Source organism: Polypterus senegalus, chromosome 12 (assembly GCF_016835505.1).
Source record: "Polypterus senegalus isolate Bchr_013 chromosome 12, ASM1683550v1, whole genome shotgun sequence".
In the NCBI taxonomy this organism is placed as follows: Eukaryota; Metazoa; Chordata; class Cladistia; order Polypteriformes; family Polypteridae; genus Polypterus; species Polypterus senegalus.
In genome coordinates this window covers 40,101,183-40,127,127 of record NC_053165.1, presented here as the reverse complement: position 1 = coordinate 40,127,127, position 25,945 = coordinate 40,101,183, and the positions used below count along the sequence as shown (strand labels likewise).

Genomic DNA, 25,945 nt, shown 5'->3' with positions numbered 1-25,945 from the left:
ACATGTCGACTAAAATGGACATCCAGGGATAGAGGGCGATAATCAGCTGTTAATGGCGACAAATCTCACTGTCACGTCACAGGCATTCCCTCTGTGCTTGGAGGAATGCTAGACTCGTTGACTCGGCAACTAATCCTAGCGTGTGTGTGAGTTGCGAAATGTAAACAATGGCAAGATGGCATCGACATGTGACAAGGGAGCGAAGCGAGTGCAGAAAAGAAAACACTCGGCAGACAATATTTTGCGCATTATCGCGGAGTCGGACTCTGATTTTTCAGAATTGGATTTTATTGACAGTGATCAGGAGATCGAGCAAGAGAGTGAGAAGCCGGCATTAGCTGATCAAACAAGAGCCGATGGCGCGCCAGCAGATCTGCTGCCAGTTGAGCGCCTTTGCGCAGCCGATGCATCTACGACAAGGTCCGCGTGGGATAAATACACAGACATTGATCCGTTGACAGCCGATCTGGCTACTGGACTTCACAAGACGGCCTGGCTTGCTGTTGGACACGACCGATCACCAGCTGCTGTACTTCAGGCTGCTCTCTCCTGATGCTGCTTTTCAGCTACCGTCAGACGAGACAAACAGGTAGGCAGAGAAATTTTTGGAATCGCGGGCAGCGTTTGCATCGCATTCTCGTTTTTCAAAGTGTAAACCCACAACAAAAGACGAGATGAAGCGTGCTGTGGTATTACAAATAAAGATGGGACAGAACTGGTGATATAACTTCAGGGAGCATTGGTCCAAACGTGCTTTGTCCCCTGGTGGCTTTGGACAGGTTATGCAGCATGGTGATAGGTACGTGCTGCTGCAAAGTTTTATTCACTTCTGTAATAAACGGAAGCAAATCCCATGGGGTGAGGCAGGCTATAATGCCATGCATAAAGCTCATAAAGTTTCAGAAGATGAAAAGAGGTGACAATACGGTTTTCATGCGGGCAGAAAACTTGGTGGCAGTGGAATGGCACAATGGCAAAAGAGTGACTTGTCTCTCTACAGTACACACTAACAATATATGTGAGAAAGTGCAGCAACAGACAATTGAAAAGTAGGCACCAAAGCAACACGTATTGTAAGCAGTGCAATGTGGCAATGACTGAAATTGGCTGCTTTGAGCAAGATCCGACTGCGCAGGACTTTGCTGTGTAAAATGTATGTGAAATCATAGAGTATGCAGGCTCATACAACATGCAAGACAGTAACATTTGTCAAAAGTAAATATTTTTTGTTGATTTGATATGTTAAACAATTGCTTTGTGTTCTTTTTTAAAAAATGTTGTTGTGGGACTAATGTTCGTCTTAAGTTTTTATCAGCAAAATTAACACTGATTCAGTCTAAGAAAATATGTATTTAGGATTTTAAATTTGTCAAGAAGTAAGTTTCTTTTTTGTGTATAATTTCATGTAATCTATTTTAAAAATGTCACAGTTTACTTTATATATATATATATATATATATATACACTCACCTAAAGGATTATTAGGAACACCATACTAATACGGTGTTTGACCCCCTTTCGCCTTCAGAACTGCCTTAATTCTACATGGCATTGATTCAACAAGGTGCTGAAAGCATTCTTTAGAAATGTTGGCCCATATTGATAGGATAGCATCTTGCAGTTGATGGAGATTTGTGGGATGCACATCCAGGGCACGAAGCTCCCGTTCCACCACATCCCAAAGATGCTCTATTGGGTTGAGATCTGGTGACTGTGGGGGCCATTTTAGTACAGTGAACTCATTGTCATGTTCAAGAAACCAATTTGAAATGTTTCGAGCTTTGTGACATGGTGCATTATCCTGCTGGAAGTAGCCATCAGAGGATAGTGGTCATGAAGAGATGGATATGGTCAGAGACAATGCTCAGGTAGCCCGTGGCATTTAAATGATGCCCAATTGGCACTAAGGGGCCTAAAGTGTGCCAAGAAAACATCCCCCACACCATTACACCACCACCACCACCACCAGCCTGCACAGTGGTAACAAGGCATGATGGATCCATGTTTTCATTCTGTTTACGCCAAATTCTGACTCTACCATTTGAATTTCTCAACAGAAATCTAGACTCATCAGACCAGGCAACATTTTTCCAGTCTTCAACTGTCCAATTTTGGTGAGCTTGTGCAAATTGTAGCCTCTTTTTCCTATTTGTAGTGGAGATGAGTGGTACCCGGTTGGGTCTTCTGCTGTTGTAGCCCATCCGCCTCAAGGTTTTGCGTGTTGTGGCTTTACAAATGCTTTGCTGAATACCTCGGTTGTAATGAGTGATTATTTCTGTCAAAGTTGCTCTTCTATCAGTTTAATCAGTCAGCCCATTCTCCTCTAGCATCAACAAGGCATTTTCGCCCACAGGACTGCCACATACTGGATGTTTTTCCCTTTTCACACCATTCTTTGTAAACCCTAGAAATGGTTGTGCGTGAAAATCCCAGTAACTGAGCAGACTCTGAAATACTCAGACCGGCCCATCTGGCACCGACAACCATGCCACGCTCAGAATTGCTTAAATCGCCTTTCTTTCCCATTCTGACATTCAGTGTTGAGTCCAGGAGATTGTCTTGACCAGGACCACACCCCTAAATGCATTGAAGCAACTGCCATGTGACAATGAGTTCACTGTACTAAAATGGCCCCCACAGTCACCAGATCTCAACCCAACAGAGCATCTTTGGGATGTGGTGGAACAGGAGCCTCGTGCCCTGGATGTGCATCCCACAAATCTCCAACTGCAAGATGCTATCCTATCAATATGGGCCAACATTTCTAAAGAATGCTTTCAGCACCTTGTTGAATCAATGCCATGTAGAATTGGGACGGGGTACCCAACGCCACCTCACACGGTGACCGAGATGCAGGCTATGAACGTATATATGTACGTAAGTAGGATTCAGTTAGCGTTGGGAACCCGTGTACCAAACTTCTTGAAGATGGGCCCATAAGTAACAAAGACTGTTGAAAAGTTCAATATGGCGGCCGACAGTGGCATCATACCACCGAAACAAGTATGTACATTGGTTTCGGTTAGTTCAGGAAGGCCGCCTACCAAATTTCGAGAAGATGGGGCCATAAATAAGAAAGTTCAACATGGCGGACGTTGTTGACCGTTATGACCATTACGCGTAGAATTTCGAAATAAAACCTGCTTAACTTTTGTAAGTAAGCTGTAAGGAATGAGCCTGCCAAATTTCAGCCTTCTACCTACACGGGAAGTTGGAGAATTAGTGACGTTGGAAAGTTCAATATGGCGGCTGACAGTGGCGTCATACCACCGAAATAAGTATGTACATTGGGTTTGGTTAGCTCAGGGTAGCCACCTACCAAATTTCGTGAAGATGGGGCCATGAATAAGAAAATTCAACATGGCGGACGTTGTCGACCGTTATCGACCGTTACGTGTAGAATTTCGAAATGAAACCTGCTTAACTTTTGTAAGTAAGCTGTAAGGAATAAGCCTGCCAAATTTCAGCTTTCTACCTACATTGGAAGTTGGAGAATTAGTGATGAGTCAGTCAGTCAGTGAGTGAGGGCTTTGCCTTTTATTAGTGTGTGTGTGTCTATCTATCTATCTATCTATCTATCTATCTATCTATCTATCTATCTATCGAGAGAGAGGATGGTATGTGAAACCTTTAAAATGCATTGCGTCATGACCTCTTCATCTACTTTTCATATAGGCAATACAATGAAGTACCACAAATACATTTGTATGTCCGCGTTTAAGTTTGATGATTTGCTTCATCACATTGAAGCATGAACATTGTTCCTGTAGGATTTTCAGTGTGGCTTGGTGTCGCATGTTGACACTAAACAAAGACTCTGATGTCGCTTTCTAAATTAAACATACTGCGCCCCCCGTTTTTTTTTTTTTTTGCAGTGCAGACACGAGTCACATTAATTTCTGAGAATGTGCTCAGAATATCTCTGCTAACCTTCACTATATCATGCCCGCTGTGCTGGAAGCCATTAATTAAGTCTATAGCACAGGGTGTCTCTTTTTGCAAATCTTTGAAAATAAAAGTAGTCCTTCATGATTTAACCGTCTGTCATGGGATTTAACCATCATAGTTAGTCCTGTACTGTGCTGAAGAATTTGGAGTGCATTAAGTTTGTCAGTAATGATCCAGTTCAGGCCAGGTAAAATTCACATTTAATTAACATGGATAATATTTTTTTTCTAAAGTATCAATCAACTTTAATGACACAAGTAAATATATACTACTTAAAATGTTGCATCTTCCTGTTAACATAGAGATATCCAAATAAGTAGTGAAGGCTAGTCTCAAATTACACCCTCTTCTTCCCTCTTTGTTGTACTGACCTTACCATCCATTAACCAGCTTTGTCCTTATTGGATTGATTTTTTTCCATCTATTCTTGGGATTAGCAATAGTACATAATTTCTCACACTATACTTACTGCATAATCATATTCTGTGTAGTTTTTGTTAATGACTGATAATTGTTACGTATTTAATTTTTTTAAAGGAATAAATGTGTAACTAGGCTGTTCGTCATTAAGAAGTGCCAACTGATAGTATGTTAGATGGAGTGTATTTTATGCTTTTAAAAATAGCAAGAGTAAGTTTCATATATTTACAAGAATGTGTATTCTTTGTAAGATCTGTGAAGGATTGCAAGCTCCCTAAGAACTGATTAAACATAACATTCTTCTTATATTTGGATAAGTTGAGATATGATACAGTAAGTGGTCATAATGGGATACTCTGGCAAGAACAACACCTGATGCTTACTGTAAATATCAAAATCCCTTCCTGAAATTTCAGCTTTTGTTGATTTAAAGGCTGAAATCAATTAAAATCATTTAGGACCTTTTTGGATTTTAATTGTATCATGTTACCAACGCCATTTAACTGACTAATAGATACTTAATGGATTTCAAGGGGAAACTTCTGTGTTATAGCAGCAAACACACATTAACATTAGTCAGATATATAAAGAAATTACATGGACTTCACTCTATTTTAAACCATAACATTAATAATTAAACATATCAGTAATCCATTTAAAATTAACATATTTATTAAAAAGGCAAAACAAAGTCTTGCAGCCAGAAAAGAAACATACATTTGTGACACTTTCAGGCATGGTGCATTAAGTTAATTTCACTAGTCCCTATTTAACTTCACTTGTAGTTCCTAAACTGGTTATGAAGATACAGAATTTAGAAGAATTTGGATTTCCACCATCTTGACATTTAATATTTGGTTGTGTCCATTGTGGGTCAATCCTAGGTTTCTGGCAGGGACATTCATACTCACTGATTTAAGGTTCAGAAAATAACTGTTTCTTTACTCTGTTTTTCATTAGTTTTCCATTCTTTAGTAGTCTAGTACCATTATGTTACTGTTGTATTCCCACAAGTACAGGTTTACTTATTCCTGTTTCTCCGTGTCTGACTTTATTTTCTGTCTAATGGTGGCACTGTTATTCTCTGGGCCAGCTTCATTATTACGAGACAGAGGAAGCTGTTCTACAGTGATACTGTGAGATACGAGTTTAATTTGTTCCGTGACCAAGCTTGTAAGTCAAAATGCTCATATCTCAAATCAATTTTTCCCATGGAAATTAATTGAAATGAGATTAATTCGTTCCAACCCCCATAAAACCACCCAAATTTTTTGTTAAATGTTTTCAACATAAGAAAAATATTTTTATAATGAACAAATATTGTATACAAACAAAATAAAACCTAATACATAAAAGAGAATCTAAAGAAATAAACAGATGCTGGCGAAGCCGATTAGCGTATTGTAATTTTTTTTTTTTTTCCTTTCACTTCACTTTTGCTTAACTTAATTTTCTTCTTCACAAGTTTTTTTCTTTTTTGCCACGCTTTAATCATTTTCATTCGCAGGGCGTTCCAATAGAAACTTATCCAAGGAGCTTTGTTTAGTCCTCCCCTTTAGAATGTTTCTAAAAATGAGTTAGGAAAGTGTCATTAAATAGTGCCACTGCACGATCAGATGTAACTTTTTCAGGGTGTTTTACAATAAAATCAAGTTTTAGGCAAGTGTCATTAAATAGCGCTGCTGCACGATCAGTTGCAACTTTTTCAGGGTGTTTTCTTTAAAGTTCGAAACCTTTTCCCACATTGCAAACACTTCCTTTATCTCACTTTAAAAGCTAACCTCCTCCGCGATACCGATCTCCAGTAGAACCTCCGTATGTTGCTGCGTCTGTAGTTCTGTGAACTCCTCTGTCGTCAGTTTATCGAAATGTGCGGCGACAAGCTCTTTGATGTCTTGTATTTCGAAGTTTGGCTCGTAACTCAAGGCAAAAAATTGACCTAGTGACGGCTCGTATTTCAAAAAACTCGTACGTTGGGGAACTCGTATCTCAAGTTATCACTGTGTGTATATATGTGTGTGCCATATCACAGCACCAGATAGTATTGATATAATCCAATTGTAATGTTTCAATATATTAAGTCTGCTAGTGAAAAACTAAACTCATGGTTTAACAGATTACAGAAAAAATAAACATTGTAAATGCTAGTGTGGATTTTGGAAGAATCTGATATTTCTGAGAATGGAGTATAATGTTTCATCCACGATGTGGTCCTGTTTCAAATTAAGGAGATAATGATAGTAAAGATGTCAAATGCCAACTCTGGGCACTAAACCAACTGTTGAAATAGGCATATTTATCAACAATGATTGCACAGTCCCTAACTCTTACAAAATGTTCAAGTACTGATTTAATGAGGTTCCTGTGTCTTTTTTTGACCTGATTCTGACACTTTTTTTTTTTTTTAATAACCCTAAACATTATTTACAGTATATTGATTGACTATCTTAAATTAATCACTTCTACAGGTTAAGTTTTAGAACTAAATGCAGAGTTGAATCCATTAAAGAATGGAGGGTAAAATCCACCAAAGTAGAGCGATAGTTAGAACTTTATTTGGGCAAAGTGGAAATGTAGCTTTTGCAGAAGCTCATGAAATACATAAATATGGTCAATCAAATATGACCAGAAGGACTGGCACTGTTCAAAGTGGTGTAGTGTTTTACTAAAAGCTTTTACAGTTTTGAGGTGAAAATAAATAATTTGAGATTTTTATAGGTTGTAAATGACAAGCCATCCTAAATGCAGTGGAAAATCCATTAAAATAAGTGGTAAGTCCAAATTGACCTGACCAGGGTAACAATTTTTGAGAAGCTTTTTTGAAAAGTTTCACACTGAACAAATGAAATGTAGGGTGATTTTACTGAATTCAAACACAAAAATGGCTCTATTTTGATCCAAACATGTAAGGGTTAAAAAGAAATAAAAAATACCTTCACCATACATTTTAGCAGGAGTGCGACATGCTAAAGTAATGAGCTTCTGTTGACTTGCCTGGGTATCTGTAATACTGACAGGATCTTTAACTATAGGGGCCCCTAAATCTTCAATAATGTTACTGCTTCTTGCACTTTTATTTATTCTGGCAATATATGATCAAATAAATGCTCTGAAATGTATAAACTAACAAATTGTAAAACTTAACTAAATTTCATTGACTTTGTATGCCTGATATTGATACCTAAAAGAAGAAAATATTTTGTTCATGAAAAAATTAACTGAAAAAAATGAGTGTTTTTTAAGTGGTTTAGGGGAGTTATAGCTTTCCTATTTTTTTTTTTTTTGTTTAACATTTTATTGATTTTATTAAAATCAAATAACTTTCCGTACAAGAAAGTCAAGTTTAACAAAACCAGTTTTGAAACAAATCATCCCCCACCCATGAGAAAGAGAGCTAGGCCAGCAGAGTAAAACTTTAATAATAGGAAAAGAAATGTAAATCAATAAATGAATAAAAATAAAAAAGATGGGAGAGAATCCGCTTCCTCAATTTAAATGCTTATTCTAAAATGTTATTGATTAGATCCTGCCAAGTTTTGAAAAGTCAAAAGCTTCTGATCCAAGCCAATTCCAAACAGCCATACTTCAGACCAATGGGGGAAATAGAACATCTTAACACCTGTTCCCAAGCCATATGTTAACATAACCTGGCTTCCTTGCGGGTGTTGAAAGACTTTAGCAGAGAAATACTCAAGACACATCCCCCAAATCCTGTCATAAATTACAAAGAGACTCAGTCGTAAAAAAAGGGGGCTTTTGGGATAGGTAAACACTAAAACATTGCTTTGCCTAAATTACAAATAAAGACGTACAAAATATTTATCAAGTTATGTGTAAAAATCTAACATCACCACAGTTACCTCACGCCTCCTGTATTTGCAAGATCTTACTCCCTATGACTTTTCTTGTTCCAGAAATTAAACTTGAGACGCAAGAGAAGATGATTAACTACTGAGGTAGAAATCCAGGAAAAAATTGCAGTTGGCTCTAGGCACAAGTGCAAAAGATGAGTATAGAAAATGTTAATTGAAATGGGAGAAGTCCTGAGAAAAATGTATTGCATCTCAAGGGGATTATTTTGACAGTGAATAAAAGAGACTTTTTATTTATACCACTTTCGGAAGTCTCTGGGTCCCCCTTGCATATAACTATAACTGTTACCCGTTTCCATTGAACATGCAACATGATTATATCATTTCTACCATAATTTTTTGCTTTTCCTAGTGACTTGAGTTTTGTTGATAGTCTTTGCAATAGACAATTTAAGAGGAAACTGTATTCTTTTGAATTCTAACAGGTAATTAGTGGAAATAATGAGAATGTTGGGTAAAAATGTCATACTGTAGCAGATCCTGTAAAAGCGGTAACTTCTGTTGAATTTGAGTGTAATTCTTTGATATGTAATCTTTGTACGGTTACAATGTTTTGGAGTGCAGTAGCAATATATACTGAATCGTGGTCTCCCTTAACTTATTACATACAGCATTGGCACTAGCAGGCCAGTCCATGGAATGAACTGAACATTGTAGGCACTGTATAGATAAGAACATGTGAAAAGAGATAATATAATTAACTATAGACAATGTCCATCTCCTCTATGTTCTGTCCATGGGGCATCCCTTTACCGAGAGGCGTAAGCGTTTAAACTAACCAAGGCATACCATCACTCCTGACTTGTATTGTACACAAGGCTTGAAGTAGTTTAGTATGCTATACTGACAGTTTTTAGTTTTTGAACTGGATTGTAATGGCACATTGTGGTTTGATTTGAACACCCTAGTTCTCTGCCATATACAGGTAGTCCCCAGGTTACGGACATCTGACCTACGACTTACGAACTAGGGCCGCAGCTGCTACGTATGCGCCTCAGTAACTGCCGTTATGTCATCTTCAACTTAGGGACGGAGGCTGGAGGGCGGCAATTTCGCAGCTCGCGCAGTGTAGTGTCCCTCAGGCGGCTCCCGGCAGCAAGTGGTTTCACTGCCTGCCCACCTAACAGGGCTGCCCAATTTGTTCTCAGTGGGTGGCTAGAGGGGGGCCATTTCACTGCTCGTGCAGTGTAGTGTCCCTCGGCGTCTCCTGGCGGCAAACGGTTTTCATTGCCTGCCCACCACACACGGCTGCCCCATTTGTTCTCAGTGGGCAGCTGGTGATGCTGCAAGTGGTGACCCGGTTGTGGCTGAACAGAGGCCATTAAGGGTGAACGGGGTGGCGGGGGGTAGCATTCTCATGTGCATCGGATGGCTGCCTATTGAATGGGGGCGATTCACTACCGGCCTTTGGCTGCACCGTGTTTGTTCTCGGTGGGCGGATGCTGCAGGCAGCATACTGTAGTGGAGGTGACTGTGAGGTGGTCTGGTGATGAACCGGCCCGTTTCGATGCCCCCATTCATTCTTGATAGAAAGCCTGCTTGTACTGTTCCGTACATAGCAGGAAGTTGTCTCTTGTCAGTACATCAGATGTGTTGATGGCTGGTGCCTTCCTGCTGTGATAGCATGTACAGTGCTGTGCAAAAGAGCTCATCTTAATCTTTTGTCTTCAGCCTTCAACAATGTCTCTGAAACACAAATCTGATGCAAGTGCTGGTGATACAGTAAAGAAGAGAAAAACCATCACCATTGAAAATAAAGTAGAAATAATAAGGTCAGAAAGAGGTGAAACTCCATCATTCATTGGCAGAGCAGTTGGTTACAGTCGGTCAACAATAGCATTTATTAAATTTATGTATCTGTTCCGACTTGCATACAAATTCAACTTAAGTACAAACCTACAGTCCCTATCTCGTACGTAACCCGGGGACTGCCTGTATCATGTATTTTGCCATCAAGCCCCTGATTTCCCCCTCCCCCCATCTTTGAAGTTTATTTATATGAATACTCCACAATGCAATTCAGCTTTAGTTTGTATTTGTTTTACTGCATTGCGAGGAATAAGGTAATTTTTAAATAAGGCTAATTTTCTTCTTTCTATAATGTCATTAAATTTAATAAAATTGGTCAAACTGAAAGAGTTTGGGGCATTTGGTTTTTCTGTTATTATTTACCTCTAATTACTGATACACAGAAATGTTCTTTCTTGGCATATACCTTCTGCCCTAGATATACCATCCTGCTTACTGTATATAACTTGTATAACTTATGCTTGCTTTTTGCAATATTTTACAGAATATTCACATTGAAGCAGAAATTCCAAATGAGTATTTTCAAATATTGAAGTCTTCTCTGAATGGATCTTATCATCATGTAAAAGCTTTAAAAAAGGGACAGGTTGTAATAGAAGGAGCTCTCACTTCTGTTGTTGATCAGGTTGGTTATTTCTATTGTTGATCAGCATATTACATTTATTAATAATAATAATAATACATTTTATTTATATTGAACCTTTCCTAAGCTACATACTGTGAAGCCTTTTTTGCAAACAAGCCTGAAGTTTGCTCATTCATTATAACAGGAGCAGTTGTACTTTTTCACATTTTGATTTACTAATAATCTCTTTCGCAAGCAGTACCTGAGTAAATTTGAAATGAAATGTCTCTAAGGGTAGGAAATGAAACATTTTACAGCCTTGTTTATTTTGTGTGCACTTTTTTGTTTTTAGGATGGAGGAGTCCATGTTTTGCCTGTTCCAGTACGCAACCAACAAGATGTGGAAATATATGATCCTATCATTCTGACTCCAGTAATTTTGACATTTCCTTGGCAGCCAAAGGTTGGCGCTTATATGTACACCATAAAAGTGAGTACTTCAGTTTTAATTTTATAATATGAAAACACTTTTTGAATTTTTTAACTTTAAAAGATTTTTTTTAACTGTTTTGTATGGCGAGCTTCTAGTTCCCACATGTGATTAAAAAGGGTTATGCAGAAAGTCATGGATTTTGTTTTTGTGATCTTAACTGATGTTCCAGATAAAGAAGCCATGAATTATCTTTTGCATTTGCAGAATGTGTTTGCATGTTTCTGCATTTTCTAATTATATCAAAAACACTAAGCAAGAACATGTTCTCTCTTTACCTGAAGAAATATTTGCAGTGATTTTCAATAATTGCAAATTATCAGACAAATTAGAATTTTAAAACAACTTTGATTTCTTGGTTCCTTTTTCCAAGTACTGTATTAAATTATTTGACTAGAGCTGCTTTAAAGATGATAGGTGCTAAGCGGATTAAAATTGTAAAAAATCCCTTAAATTTTTAGGAAGGTAATGAATAAAATAATGAGATTTTGTTATTGTATTGGAAAGTAAAACAACAACATTCTAAAACCTACTTAGTCCAGTTTAGGGTTACTTTTGAGAGAGGGGTCGGAACAGTCAGACACTAGTGGCAACACTGGCTTCATGACTGCCAGTCCATCGTAGACCTATATTCATACATGCACCCACACTCACACTGGGAAATTTTTAATCCCTATCTTAAACTAAACTAACCTGCTGCTGTTTGTGTTTCTGATAGCATGTAGGAAGAAAACTCCATATGGATAGTCAGAGCCAGACCCCATGACACTGGACCAGTGAGGCGGTATTGCAAGCCTTTGTTATACCTTTAGAAGATTATTTTGTGGTTTATGCACCTCTTTTGCTTTTCTTTTGTAATAGAGCAGCCCATTCCCTACTTCCCCCATAATTGAGTTATTCCCATAATTGATAAATGTATTAGCATAATTAAAATTACCCTTCCTTGTCAGGCGTGTAGGAAAGACAATACACTACTGTAATACTATTTACATAACATAACATTAACAGATATACATAATACATAAGGAGAAACATACAGTTGTGCTTGAAAGTTTGTGAACCCTTTAGAATTTTCTATATTTCTGCATAAATATGACCTAAAACATCATCAGATTTTCACTCAAGTCCTTAAAGTAGATAAAGAGAAACCAGTTAAACAAATGAGGCAAAAATATTATACTTGGTCATTTATTTATTGAGGAAAATGATCGAATATTACATATTTGTGAGTGGCAAAAGTATGTGAACCTATAGGATTAACAGTTAGTCTGACGATGAAATTCGAGTCAGGTGTTTTCAATCAATGGGATGACAATCAGGTGTGAGTGGGCACCCTGTGTTATTTAAAGAACAGGTTCTATCAAAGTCTGATCTTCACAACACATTTGTGGAAGTATATCATGGCACGAACAAAGGAGATTTCTGTGGACCTCAGAAAAAAGTTGTTGATGCTCATCAGGCTGGAAAAGGTTATAAAACCATCTCTAAAGAGTTTAGACTCCACCAATCCACAGTCAGACAGATTGTGTACAAATGGAGGGCATTCAAGACCATTGTTAACCTCCCCAGGAATGGTCGACCAACAAAAATCACTCCAAGAGAAAGGTGTGTAATAGTCGGCGAGGTCACAAAGGATACCAGGGTAACTTCTAAGCAACTGAAGGCCTCTCTCACATTGGCTAATGTTCATGTTCATGAGTCCACAATCAGGAGAACACTGAACAACAAATTTGTGCATTGCAGGGTTGCAAAGAGAAAGCTACTGCTCTCCAAAAAAACATTGCTGCTCGTCTGCAGTTTGCTAAAGATCATGTGGACAAACCAGAAGGTTATTGGAAGAATGTTTTTTGGACGGATGAGACCAAAATAGAACTTTTTAGTTTAAATGAAAAGCAGCATGTGTGGAGAAAGGAAAACACTGCATTCCAGCATAAGAACCTTATCCCATGTGTGCGACATGGTGGTGGTAGTATCATGGTTTGGGCCTGTATTGCTGCATCTGGGCCAGGATGGCTTGCCTTCATTGATGGAACAATGAATTCTGAATTATATCCGAGAATTCTAAAGGAAAATGTCAGGACATCTGTCCATGAACTGAATCTCAAGAGAAGGTGGGTCATGCAGCAAGATAACGACCCTAAGCACACAAGTCGTTCTACCACAGAATGGTTAAAGAAGAATAAAGTTAATGTTTTGGAATGGTCAAGTCAAAATCCTGACCTTATTGCAATCAAAATGTTGTGGAAGGACCTGAAGCGAGCAGTTAATGTGGGAAACCCACCAACATCCCAGAGTTGAAGCTGTTCTGTATGGAGGAATGGGCTAAAATACCTCCAAGCCGATGTGCAGGAATGATCAGAAGTTACTGGAAATATTTAGTTGCAGTTATTGCTGCAAAAAGGGGGGTCACACCAGATACTGAAAGCAAAGGTTCACATACTTTTGCCCCTCGCAAATATGTAATATTCAGTCATTTTCCTTAATAAATAAATGACCAAGTATAACATTTTTGTCTCATTTGTTTAACTGGTTTCTCTTTATCTACTTTTAGGACTTGAGTGAAAATCTGATGATGTTTTAGGTCATATTTATGCAGAAATATAGAAAATTCTAAAGGGTTCATAAACTTTCAAGCACAACTGTAACATCTGTCATAACTTTTTTATAGTGAGGTTCAACAGTATAAAACTTGTTTCATGCTATGTGAAAGAGAAGATGGACATTAGATCCATTTAAAACTGTGTTTCTGTTTAGATTAGTCAGAACTGTGTTCACTGTAATGGTATTTTATCTTTCCGTAGGCCCATGGAGGAAGTGGAAATTTCACTTGGTCCTCCTCGAATCACGCAGTTGCCACAGTGACAGTGAAAGGGGTCATGACTACTGGCAGTGACATTGGCATCAGTGTGATCCAGGCTCATGATGTCCAGAATTCCCTGCATTATGGTGAAATGAAAGTAAGTTTATGCTGCTTGAAAGAATAATTTTAAATTATAGTGGTTGGATGTCTAGATGTATCCTGCAAATATTATTTCATCAGTCTGAGGTGTTAATCTTTCCGGTTCTCTTGGTAAGCTAAGTAAGCAGAAACCTGGCTAAATAACAAATATGGTGATTAGTATAACATAGATGGTTACAGATTTTTTTGTAGGAAAGACAGACAGAAGAGAAATGAGGGAGGAGTTATTTGTGTCAAATAGAGTTTAAATGCATTTCCTCTTCAGTAGAATGATGAGCCTTGTCTTAGTGAGGATATCTAGAGTCATCTGGAAAGCATTAGGAATAGACGCATAATTTCAGGAAGGTGTTATAGACCACCAAACCACCCTTACCCACCCCACAAAAAAATACACATGCAAAGTTCAGTGCACATCTTGTTAGTAATAGTAAAAAGGCAGTTTTTGCAGGTGGATCTTACAGTCTTGGAGGTCTTTAACTACACATATATTGGGGTAACCTTACACACATTGGAGTACAAGAGTAGAGGTTTTTAGAAGTAAACAGGGACTGTTTTTTAGCATAGTATTTTAAAGCATCGTCATGGAGGGAGCCTATCTAAATTTAGTATTTTGTAAAGCTCAAGATACGTTGTAGAGGTGATTAAACTATTAGGGTCAAGTGACCATAATATAATACAGTTTTCAGTGTTGTTGAAGTTTAACTATAGTAGGGTGAATTTTGAACAGATGTGAGAAAACATAAAAGGGATAAATTGAGATAAACTTTTAAGAGTGGCGACAGTCAAGAAGCAGTGGAACAGGCTTAAAAAAACTTTTACATGTAATGTAGGACAAGTATATCACAAACTTTGGAATTAGAGGGAAATAAAAAAAAGACTTTGCATTGGGGTAATAAAGAATTGAAAAAGGAGCTGCAGAGATGAAAACAGCTACAGTATATAAGGTGTATTAAACAAGAAACTTTAATAACAATCATAGGATGTCTGAGAGCATGAGGACAACCATCAAGAACGATATTAGAGAAGCTAAAAGGCAGTTGGAGAAAGATGACTCAAGAGTTTCTTATAGTATTTTAGTAGAAAAAGAACGGTCAAGGAAGGAGTATTAGGACTAGCAAAAGGGAATCAAAATATACAGACAGTAAAAAAAGAAAATGCTCTAAAGTTACATTTTTCTGAGGTCTTCATATGTAAGGAAGTGGATAACCTCCCCGCTATAACAGGTGCTTCTAAGGTGGTACATTTGGAAATTGTAGAAGAAGTACTGCTTAGATTAAATAGACTGAAATCAAACAAATCACTAGGACCAAATAATATTTATCCTCAAATTCTTAGAGTTTAGTGAGTACATATATAATCCTTTGATGCATATTTTTAGGAATTCTGGCACTGGTAGGACTTTAGGGATCTGCAAAGGTAGATTTGATATTATTTTTGAAGAATTAAGTGGATAGGACTGGAGAGCTTTGTTGGGCTGAATGGCTTGTTCTCATCCAGATTCTTCTAATGTTATAATGCTTATATTTGAAAAATTGCCCATATGCTATGTCCCCCTTGTCCCTCTTGTTTCTCAGTTCAAATTTATTTGCAGTTTGAAATTTAGCAGAGTTGATCTCTATTGGACTTTGGTAAGCATGACTAATTAAAGAAAGAGTAGTAACCATTTTGTCTTTAGTTTTTTGTTAAACTATGAGGTGTTTTAACTCAACTTTGTTAGTTTTGGTACATTTTAGTGGCATTATTAGTACTGTTAGTGAACAAGTATACCTTTTACTTTCATATTTCCATTTTGCTGCTGTTTAACAGTTAGGCAGTTGGCAGTGTATGCTCCTCTGCTGATTACATTTCAGAACTTTCTAAGCACAGTATGGCCTTTTAACACTTCAAACATTCAAAGGCAGAATGTATCCTGCGAGTAAAAAATTTTTTTATGTGTATATACAAGTTGTTATCAAAAGCTTTTATCATGGACCACTAAGTTGATGAACTACAACGAATGGTATGAAAAGAATTAGCTGTTGTTTACTGAAATATACAATTTTATAAGTTTCTTGTATTTGTGGTTTATAGGGTGTGTTTCTTATTGAAGGACTGGTACTGTGGTCAATTGACTTTGTTTACCTCATCAGTCCACAGCACATTGTTCCAGAAGTCCTGGTCTTTGCTTAGGTGTTCATAGGCAAACTTTATTGTTGCCCTCATGTTCTTTCTGGATAGCAAAGGTTTCCTCCTGGCACACCTCCCATGTAGATCTAATTTGTGCATCCTCTTTCTAATCGTTGAATCTTTCATTTTGATATGAACATTGGCCGCAGATACCTGTAGGTCCTGTGATGATATAATGTGGATCTTTAGAGACTTCTTTCAGCATTTTGCATTGTACCGTTGCACTGAATTTGCCGTGGCAGCTTGGCCTGGACAAAGTGGCAGCTTTATTTTTTTATTTAAAATCTTCATTTGTAGATGATCTTCTGGAGAGTGGACTGGTTGTTTTCCAGTTGTGTTGAGATCTATTTAAACCCCTTTCCAGTCTCGTAGACGGTCTTTTTTAAAGCATCAGAGAGCTTTTTCTGTCAAGGTATGATGATAAAATACACCTCAACAACAAAGAGCAAACCAAACTAAATGTCTAAGGTTTGAATAAGACAGGTTCAGACAAGATCCTCTCTAATGATGATCTAATCATTGGCATCTGATGTCGTGCACCTGAGCCTAATTTTAGGTATTTAAGGTAGTGATAACTTTAGGGATGTACTTATTTTTCTATGTGTGAGATTGATCTATTTAAATTATACAGTGAACTAAGAAATGTAAACGTGGAATGAGGTTTACTTTACTGTACCACTTTTACCTGTAGTTACAGTTTAAATGAAGATCAAATCTCATTTGTTCATATATGTTAAAGAAAAAACATTTCATGTTATACTGACCTTTTCACAATGAAAGTGGTGTGTGTGTGTGTTCTATAATGATGGAAAACAAACAATTAAAGAAGGAAACTTATCCTCTATTAGAACAAGTCTGATAACCCTTTTGAGCCAATAAAAAAGCAGGAAAAAGCTTGACCATCTGCATCCATTATTACTCTTGCAGCAGTGTGCTGAATAGGGAGTATCCATCACGCAATTTGTTACAGCATGGTCAGAATGATAAAAAAAAAAAATGGGTCATTTTATAAACTATTGAATTAACATACAGTTTCAATCAATGCATACACTTAACTGGTTGGTTTACACCAAAATGACTTATATAAAAGTATATTTTATTATTTCTTATTCTTCATATATCTTTAGGTTTAGTAGTTCTCCTTGAAATTTCTGTGTATATAACAACTGTCCATTCTCTTTATTTCTAGGATCTCTTAGTCATCTTTTAGTACATTTTGTGTATTACATCCTTGTTTTTGTTGTTCACTTGTTCTTTATCTGGTTTCCTGATAGGCCTGAACAGGTTCCTGACATTTGTTAACCGTTTATGCTGAATACTATGTTATCCTAAAATTATTCCCTCACATTTATCATATATATGTTATATATATATATATATATATATATATATATATATATATATATATATATATATATATATATATATATATATATATATATATTTATTGTAAAAGCTATATAGCCCCGACCCGCACAGACCACGCAGAGGCACGTGTACAAAAACACACAGGCTTTATTTTTTCTTCAGCTGTGTGACACGTCTTCCCTGTGCCACACAGCCCAAACACAGTCCCAAAGCACAAAACAAACCACAATTCTCCACCTCGCTCCACCACTCCTCCCAGACAAGCTTCGTCTCCTTCCTCCCAACTCTGGCACACCGAGTGGTGGTGGCTGGGCCCTTTTATAGCCCACCCGGAAGCGTTCCAGGTGATTAACCACCTGGTCCTATTTGCACTTCCGGGTGGGGCTGAAAGCTCGTCCAGCTGGGCTGTGGGAAGCAGGCAGCTCCCCCTAGCGGCCACGCTGGGCCCCAACCAAGCTGTGGAGGACTCCATCTCCCATGGAGCCCTGCGGGCGGCTGGGGAGTCACCGTCAGCCAGGGAGGCTGCCACCAAGCGTCCCGGGGGAGGTATTGGACTGCCCATGGCGGCTCCCCTGGAACATAAGTAGCAGGGGCGTCCCTGCCAGGCATGGGACCCGGCTGTCCTTCACTATATAGCACCACTTCCAAACCAAAAGCAGTTGCTTCCGTCTGCAGAACAAATTCTTTTGAAAGTCCAGATTCTTCAGAACCGGAAATGAGGATAAAGCAGCTTTTAAGTCTGAGAAGGCTCTGTCACAGGCATTGGTTCAAAAATACTAAGGTTCTTTCCGCCCTTGCCAGGTCAGTGAGGGAGCCGGTGCAGTGTGCAATATTGGGAATGAACTACCTGTAGTACCCAGCGAGCCCGAAGAAGGCATAATCCTGCTTCTGTGTTTCAGGGTGTAGATAAGCAAGCACCTACCCCACCTTGTCCATCTGAGGCGTGAGCAGTCCCTTCCCCATGGAATACCCCAAATAATGGGATTCCGACATACCCAGCTTGCACTTCTTAGGGTTAGCCGTTAACCCCAGCCTCAAACTGTCAAGCATTGCCTGCAGGTGGTCAAGGTAAGATCAGCAGTTATTACTTAAATTACATTACAGCACCAACTGTGATCTTTGCTGCTCTTGTGAAAAGAATGGAGATAAACACCATCAACTCGGAGAGGAAGAGGTAAGTCACTGACAGAATAAAACTGAATAATAATAATAATAATAAAAAGCTTTAACTTTTACAAGTAGCCAAAATTGACTCCAGGTGTCAAATCAAATATATTTTTTGAATAAAAGTGCACATGTTTATTTGATATTTGAACTAAAGTCTTCGTACATTATACACTTCACATCAATATTACTATAACATGGAAAAAGCTTCTGTTTTAAGTATACGTTTAGCATTTCTTGCCTCGCATTTCCTGATATCCTACATTTACCCAGATCGTTTTAGACACGGAACGCACATGAAATTTATGTATTCCAAATAACGATTTATTATTTACCCTATACAACTCCAGGCACCACTCACCCAGATAAAGACTTGAGTTGGAAGAAATCCAGCTGCGTTGGCGGGGGGATGGGATAGCAGCATGCTTGCTGCTTGTGCTGATTGACACATTTAGAAAACAAGAGAGGGTGACGGAGAGGTGCAAAGGAATTTAAGGTGGCCAGGGATTATGACTTTTTTCATAGGCTTCAGGGATTCTAGTGTTAATTACAAGGCTGTTACACAGTTGCTTTATGACATGAGAGATGAAGGGAATACCCTGGTCAGTTTGCATGGCATGCCAATGTGCATGAAAATTGCTGACAGAACTGTAGCAACAGTCTTTTCTTTCGCCTTCTGTAGAGTGGCCACTTTGGGGTATTTTGTTGCATAGTCAACCAACACGAGCATATACTGAAAATCACTTTTACTCTTGGGAACATCCAAAATAGGCATCAGAGAGAGGTGGGCCCTAGCGAGTTTGAGCAGAAATAATCTAACTGTTGGGACACGCCCTGCAAAACTGCTCCATTTCCCAGCCCATATGCAGCCAATGAAAGTGTTTTGTAATGCCTTCCCTTGTCTTCTCTGCACTGAGATGACCCACAAATATGTGGGTGTGAGCAATTTTTTTTAATTAATTTTATTGTAATCATTCCATACAAATCAATCAATTTTTACAAAAAGTAGGATTGAGAACAAGTCGACCCCCCCCCACCCCTGAGAGAGAGAGCATGGCCAACAGGGTAAAACTTAAGGCTTGTAAACATACCTAAATTGATCAGTTTGATAAGCCAATAGAGCTTAATGGAGAAGAAAAAAGAAATGCAGAAATAATTGCTTCCTCTGTGCTTTAAGAGCTTATTCTAAAATATTACTGATTTGATCCTGCCATGTTTTGAAAAAAATCTGTACCAATCCTTTGAGTATTTGATTTTTTCCAATTTCAAATAGTGTAAAACATCGGTTTCCCACTGACTTAAAAGAGGAAAGTTAGGATTCTTCCAGTTTAGCAAAATAAGTCTGCGTACCAAAAGTGTAGTGAATGCAATTAGTTTGTGTGTCCTTCTCCACTTTAAACCCATCTGGAAGAACACCAAACACAGCTGTTAATGGGTTAGGAGGGATTGTGACACCAAGGCTGTCTGAAAGGCACTTAAAAATTTTGGTCCAAAATGATGTTAATTTGGTGCAGGCCCAAAACATGTGACCCAGTGAGGCTGGGACTTTATTGCAGCGTTCGCAGGTTGGATCTTGCCCTGGAAACATTTTGGAGAGTTTTAGGGGAGACGGATGTGCTCAATATATAATTTTGAGTTGAGTAATTGTATACTTTGTGCATATGGAGCTCGAGTGAATTCTCTGCATTGCTACTTTCCACTCCTTTTCTGATATATTGATTAAGAGATCTTTTTCCTCTTGGATCTTTGAAAGGGAGGGACTGTAAAATAATTTTATATATTGCAGAGATGGTGTCTGAGTTCTTGAAATTGAGCAATATTTTTTCCAGCATGGACGAGGGTGCAAGATGAGGAAAATCAGGCAGGTTCTGTTTAACAAAGTTCCTAATTTGAAGATAGTGAAAGAAATGTGTAGCTGGAATGTTAAATTTGGAATGTAGTTGTTCATAGGATGCAAAGATGTTGTCTATATAAAGATCTCTAAGCAAGTTAATCCCAAATTTTTTCCAGATATTAAAAACTGCATTTGTTTGCGAAGGTTAAAAGAGGTGGTTCTCTTGCAGAGGTGCCACAGATAAAAGCTTGTCCATCTTTAAATGAGTGAAGCACAATTGGGTTATTAGTATATTGCCGATAACTTGCATTTATTGGGGCACAGAGCAGGGAATATAAAGAAGTACTGCTGGAATTTTCTTCTATTGCGGACCAGGCCTGTGTATGTTCATCTATTTGTGTCCAGGTTTTTATAGCTTGTATGTTTGCTGCCCAGTAATAAAACTTAAAGTTAAGTAGAACCATGCCACCTTCTGCCTTTGATCTTTGTAGGGTCACTCTTTGGATACGTGGATGTTTTGAGTTCCAAATAAATGAGGTTATTATTTAATCTAATTGCTTAAAAATGATTTAATGATGTATATTGGAATGTTTTTAAATAAAGAAGCTTAGGAAGAAAATTTATCTTATCAATGTTAGTTCTTCCAACTAGAGTGAGATGAAGGGTTGACCATCTATGCAAGTCTTGCTTAATTTTTTCCATGCAGACGGCGAAATTTTGTTGATAAAAAGCTTTATGTTTACTTGTGATGTTAACCCCTAGGTATTTAAACTGTTCTGCAATGATAAAAGGCAGGGTGTCTAATCTAATATTATATGCTTGAGAATTCACTGGAAAGAGTACACTTTTATTCAGATTAATTCCAGAGATCTTTTGAAATTCTGTGAGTGCTTTTAGGACTTCAGGCAGAGAATTTTGTGGGTCTGATATTTTGTATATGATATATACCATATCATCTGAATATAGAGAAATTTTCTGTTCTAATCCTTCTCTGATAATCCTCTTTATCTGATCTGTATTACAACAGTGGACCGCCAGTGGTTCAATGGCAATTGCAAATAGCAGTGGTGTCAAGGGGCATCCTTATCTGGTACCACGTTCCAGTTTAAAGAAGTCTGAACAGATGTTGTTGTTACAGATTGAAGCTCCTGGATTGGTATACAGTAGTTTGATCCATGCACAAATGTTCGGGCCAAACCCAAATTTCTCCAATGTAGTAAAAAGGTATTTCCATTCAATCATGTCAAATGCTTTTTCAAGTACGACAGATTGTAGATCTATACAGTGTATCGGAGAAGATGATCACAGGGCAAATGAGCCAGTTTGATGTACGGTAAGCTGCAACGGCTGTATTAGTTTAGGTACTTTGAAATGGAATGCCCAAAGCAACTCCAACTAATATTTTGAACTGAGTATTTGACCCTTGTTTTACGAGTATAAAGTCAGGTGCATATTCGCAGCTACTTTTTCAAACAACTTTGCCACTGATCAGAGCTGTAGAGTATTCTATTGACTCTGCTGGAATGTCAAAGGATGGACGTGGAGTGTAGTCGAGTCCGTTCCACCTGTTCTTCGATAATTTAAAAAATGGTTTAATCTATATCGGAGTCTAAAAGGGCCGCCAACATTGTAATTTCTTCTGATAAATCTTCAATTCTCTCTCTGTAATACGTAATATCTTAGGCAGAATCCATTTCATCGGCAGTAGTAAGCATTTTTCTAATTAATTCTTATGCTATCGATTCACCAATCAGTAACTAGAGGGCGTTAGAGCCCACCCTCTCAACTTTGACGAGTGAAAGTGACAGTTTTATTTCAAATCGTATTTCATGACGGTTTGCAGGAATGTTACGGACAAAATGAAATAAATAAATAAGCAACAAAAAACATATTTCGTGACACATTTATTTATTTATGCTCTCATTTCATGACATTTATTTATTTAGGCTCTCATTTCATGACACATTTATTTATTTATGCTCACATTTCACAGTACTTTTATTTATTTACGCATTTATTTATTTTATTTTGTCCGAAATATTCCTCCATAGGCCTGCTTCTTTCCCGCCTTGAAGTGACTTTATAGCATCTAGTAATTCTGATAATGCCAGAGGTTTATCCAGTTCCTCCGCACTAAAAGTATGTATTTGTGGTATCTGTAATGTATCCAGAAATGTATTAGATTGTGTGCTGTCTTCTTTAAACTCAGTAGAATATAAGGATTTATAGTAGTCTCTAAATGTGTGCATTATATTTTTATGGTCGATGATTTTGTCTCTGTTCGTGTTGGTGATTACTGGGATTGCGTTGCGGACTTCTTGCTTGTGGATTATTTGAGCTAAAAGCTTATTAGCTTTCTCTCCGTGTTCATAGTAATGATGCCTGGATTTATAAATTAATTGTCCAGTTTCTTTAGTTGTCAAGAGGTTGAGTTCTGAATGCAGAGCCTGCCTTTTCCTATGTAGAGCCTCGCTTGGAAGCCTGGCATGTTCTTCATCTATTCTAGTAATTTCGCTTTTTAGCTCTGATACTTTCTTGGTTTCTAATTTATTTCTGTGGGAAAGATATGAAATAATCTGTCCTCTTAAGAAGGCCTTTAGAGTTTTCCCAGAGTATTCCTGCAGAAATCTCTGAGGATGTATTTGTCTCTAGGAAGAAACTGATTTGTTTGGATATAAATTCTGTACAATTCTCCTCTGCTAATAGAAGCGGGTTGAGACGCCATCTGCAAGGTGAGTGTGTGGGGCATAATGACTTTAGCTCCAAGATCATAGGTGCATGGTCGGAAATAACAATAGCATTGTATTTGCAAGATTTAATCATAGGCAAGAAATTATTATTTATAAAGAAATAATCAATTCTTGAGTAGCAATGATGTACTGGTGAGTAGAAAGAATATGGTCTTGAGTTTGGGTTTAAAAACCTCCAGGGGTCTGATAATTACAAAGTTTATAACTTATCACAACTTATCTTTGCAGTGTTAGATGTTGTCCCCCCTGTGATAGAAGTCCTATCTAAAAGTGGATTTAAAACACAATTAAAGTCCCCAGCCATTATTATTTTATGAGTGTTCACATTGGGAATGGTTGCAAAAAAATTTTGTATAAATTCCTTATCATCTTAGGTGCATAAGCATTTATCAAAATCATTTTACAGTTAGATAAGTTGCCCATGACCATCATATATCTCTCTTCAGGATCCAATACTACATCTGATGCTACAAATGAGACTGTTCTATGTATGAGAATTCCCACACCTCTAGTTTTCTTTGTAAAGCTAGAATGGAACATTTTGGCCAGTCCAGTCCTTTTGCAGCCGGAACTGATCCTTGCTTAGTAAGTGGGTCTCCGGTAAAAATACTATGTTAGCATTTAAGTCTGTTAGGTGAGAGAATACTTTTGTTTCTCTTTAAGTCATGATTCAGGCCTTTAACATTCCAGCTCACAAAGTTAACTGTCCCATCATGGAGACATTGATTCTGAATTTTTGATGTCATTTTATAGTCTTAACTGGAAGTGAGACAGCTTTAAACCTAAATTTCATATTTCCCCAAGAGTTATTGCCATTTAGCCTATTGTTACGTTGGTAGTTATAATTATAAGGATTAAAAGGATAGGTTAGATATAGATATAGCCTGCTCTCTTACACCCCCCCCCTTAACCCCCACCCACCTATTTTGCCTCCCCACGTGAGGCTGGACCCCACACAGTCCCGGTCCTCTGACATACCTAGAGGCAGAGCACGTCCAAAGCAAAACAAGCCCCCACGCAGCGGCGTTTTAGGATTAAAAAATAGTGATATCTATTGTCAATATAGTCTAAATACTATATGCCTAAAATATAATCATTAACGGACTATGAACTTAAAATATAATCTTCAGCAAACTTAAAGTATTAAGATAATAAACCCGGGAAATGGTGTTAGAAAGTGGTCCAGAATAAGTATAGTATGTCTTAATGCAATAATAATAATAAACCAAGGGTATGATGTTAAACAGTCTCCTTTAGGGTAGAGAAAAAAAAAATGTAAACAAATAAATAAAATAAGCACAAACGTCTATAACTGTAATTAAAACACAAACCGATAGTGTCCAAGTAATATAGAGGTTGTATAATTATAATACCTGTATCTTTACAAATAGATCAATAGGTGTGAGCAATTTTTAAACTGTCTCCCTATGCCTGCTTGGAACCACCAGCTGTTCAATCTGCCCATCCCCCATGCAATCAGAAATCACCCAATATAAGAAACCATCTTTTAATTTAAAAGTGTGGTGTTGTAAAGTTCGGTTCCCCCCTCTCCAGATAGTAAGAGTCATGTGCGACTTGGACTTGTTTGAATGCAAAATCTAAGTTGCTGTTAGTTTATTGCAGGCGAGATAACTCTGTCTGAGTGACAGCCTCTGCTTCCTCTGTGCCCGGCACAGCATTGCATTCAACCCCCACCACTACTTTGTCGGGGTCTGTAGCGGGTGTCTAGTCTGTGGAGGGTGCCGGCACAAACAGGGGTTTAAAGTCTACCAGCCATCCCCAGGTCCTTACTTGAGGATTCGTCTTCCATTGAACTCGGATTCAATTTCAAATGCGGTTCCTTGATTGATGTTTTCGGCGGGAACCCTTCTCTATCTACTACAGAGGGAGGCGCTTTGCAGGTGGTCAAGACCTGTGGGGGAAAAAGGCATTCCTCGTTCCTATTAAAAGAGGCCAGGGTGGAAGATTCTGATATGGAAGTCCAAACCTTAAAGCTCTTCCCTTTAAATTTCAGAAGGAGTAAGAGTCTCACCTGGTCTGTGGTCCTATAAGGGGTCTGCTGGAGCAAGTCACGACTGACTACACAGAGGTCGCTACCAGAGTCCAACAACGCCAGGATTTCACATCCAACCAACATAATTGAGACCTCAAAATTGTCTTTCATTAATATTTTGGGGAATACTTGTGAGCTGCATACCTTGGCCTGGTCCATGGTTTGTGTCCCAGCTGATCACGGTGAAAACGCCCCCGCTCGGTCCCCACTATGGAGTTCCTACGATGGCATCATCAGCCCTAGGAGCCTGTGCTGGTTGGAACAAAGTCTGGGCCAGGCCGGGGTAACATCTCTGCTTTCATGTAGCTTGAGTGCCCTCTAGTCTATGGGTCCGCTCTAATAGCAAGTAGATGTCAACGGACAAGCAACCCTCAACTGACACATCAATCACATTTCGGCGTGTGTGTTTTTGTTTTTTTTAATATGACTATGATTTCAGCAATCCGATCTTAGCATATTTTCAATTACAGTGACAAGTAAAGCAAACAGTGCATGGGAATTATTATTAACTGGCTAAGAACAAATATTTTATATCCATCCATCCATC

General features: G+C 38.1%; 1 protein-coding gene across 1 annotated transcript in view; it reads left to right on the top strand.

The window, feature by feature from the left end:
* nup210 (nucleoporin 210) overlaps positions 1-25,945 on the top strand; it is a 232,127-nt gene that overhangs the window by 60,370 nt on the left and 145,812 nt on the right. The window contains exons 10-12 of the mRNA XM_039770930.1: positions 10,534-10,674; positions 10,967-11,104; positions 13,906-14,061. Of these exons, the coding sequence (XP_039626864.1) occupies positions 10,534-10,674; positions 10,967-11,104; positions 13,906-14,061 (435 nt within the window). The remainder of the gene's footprint in view (positions 1-10,533; positions 10,675-10,966; positions 11,105-13,905; positions 14,062-25,945) is intronic.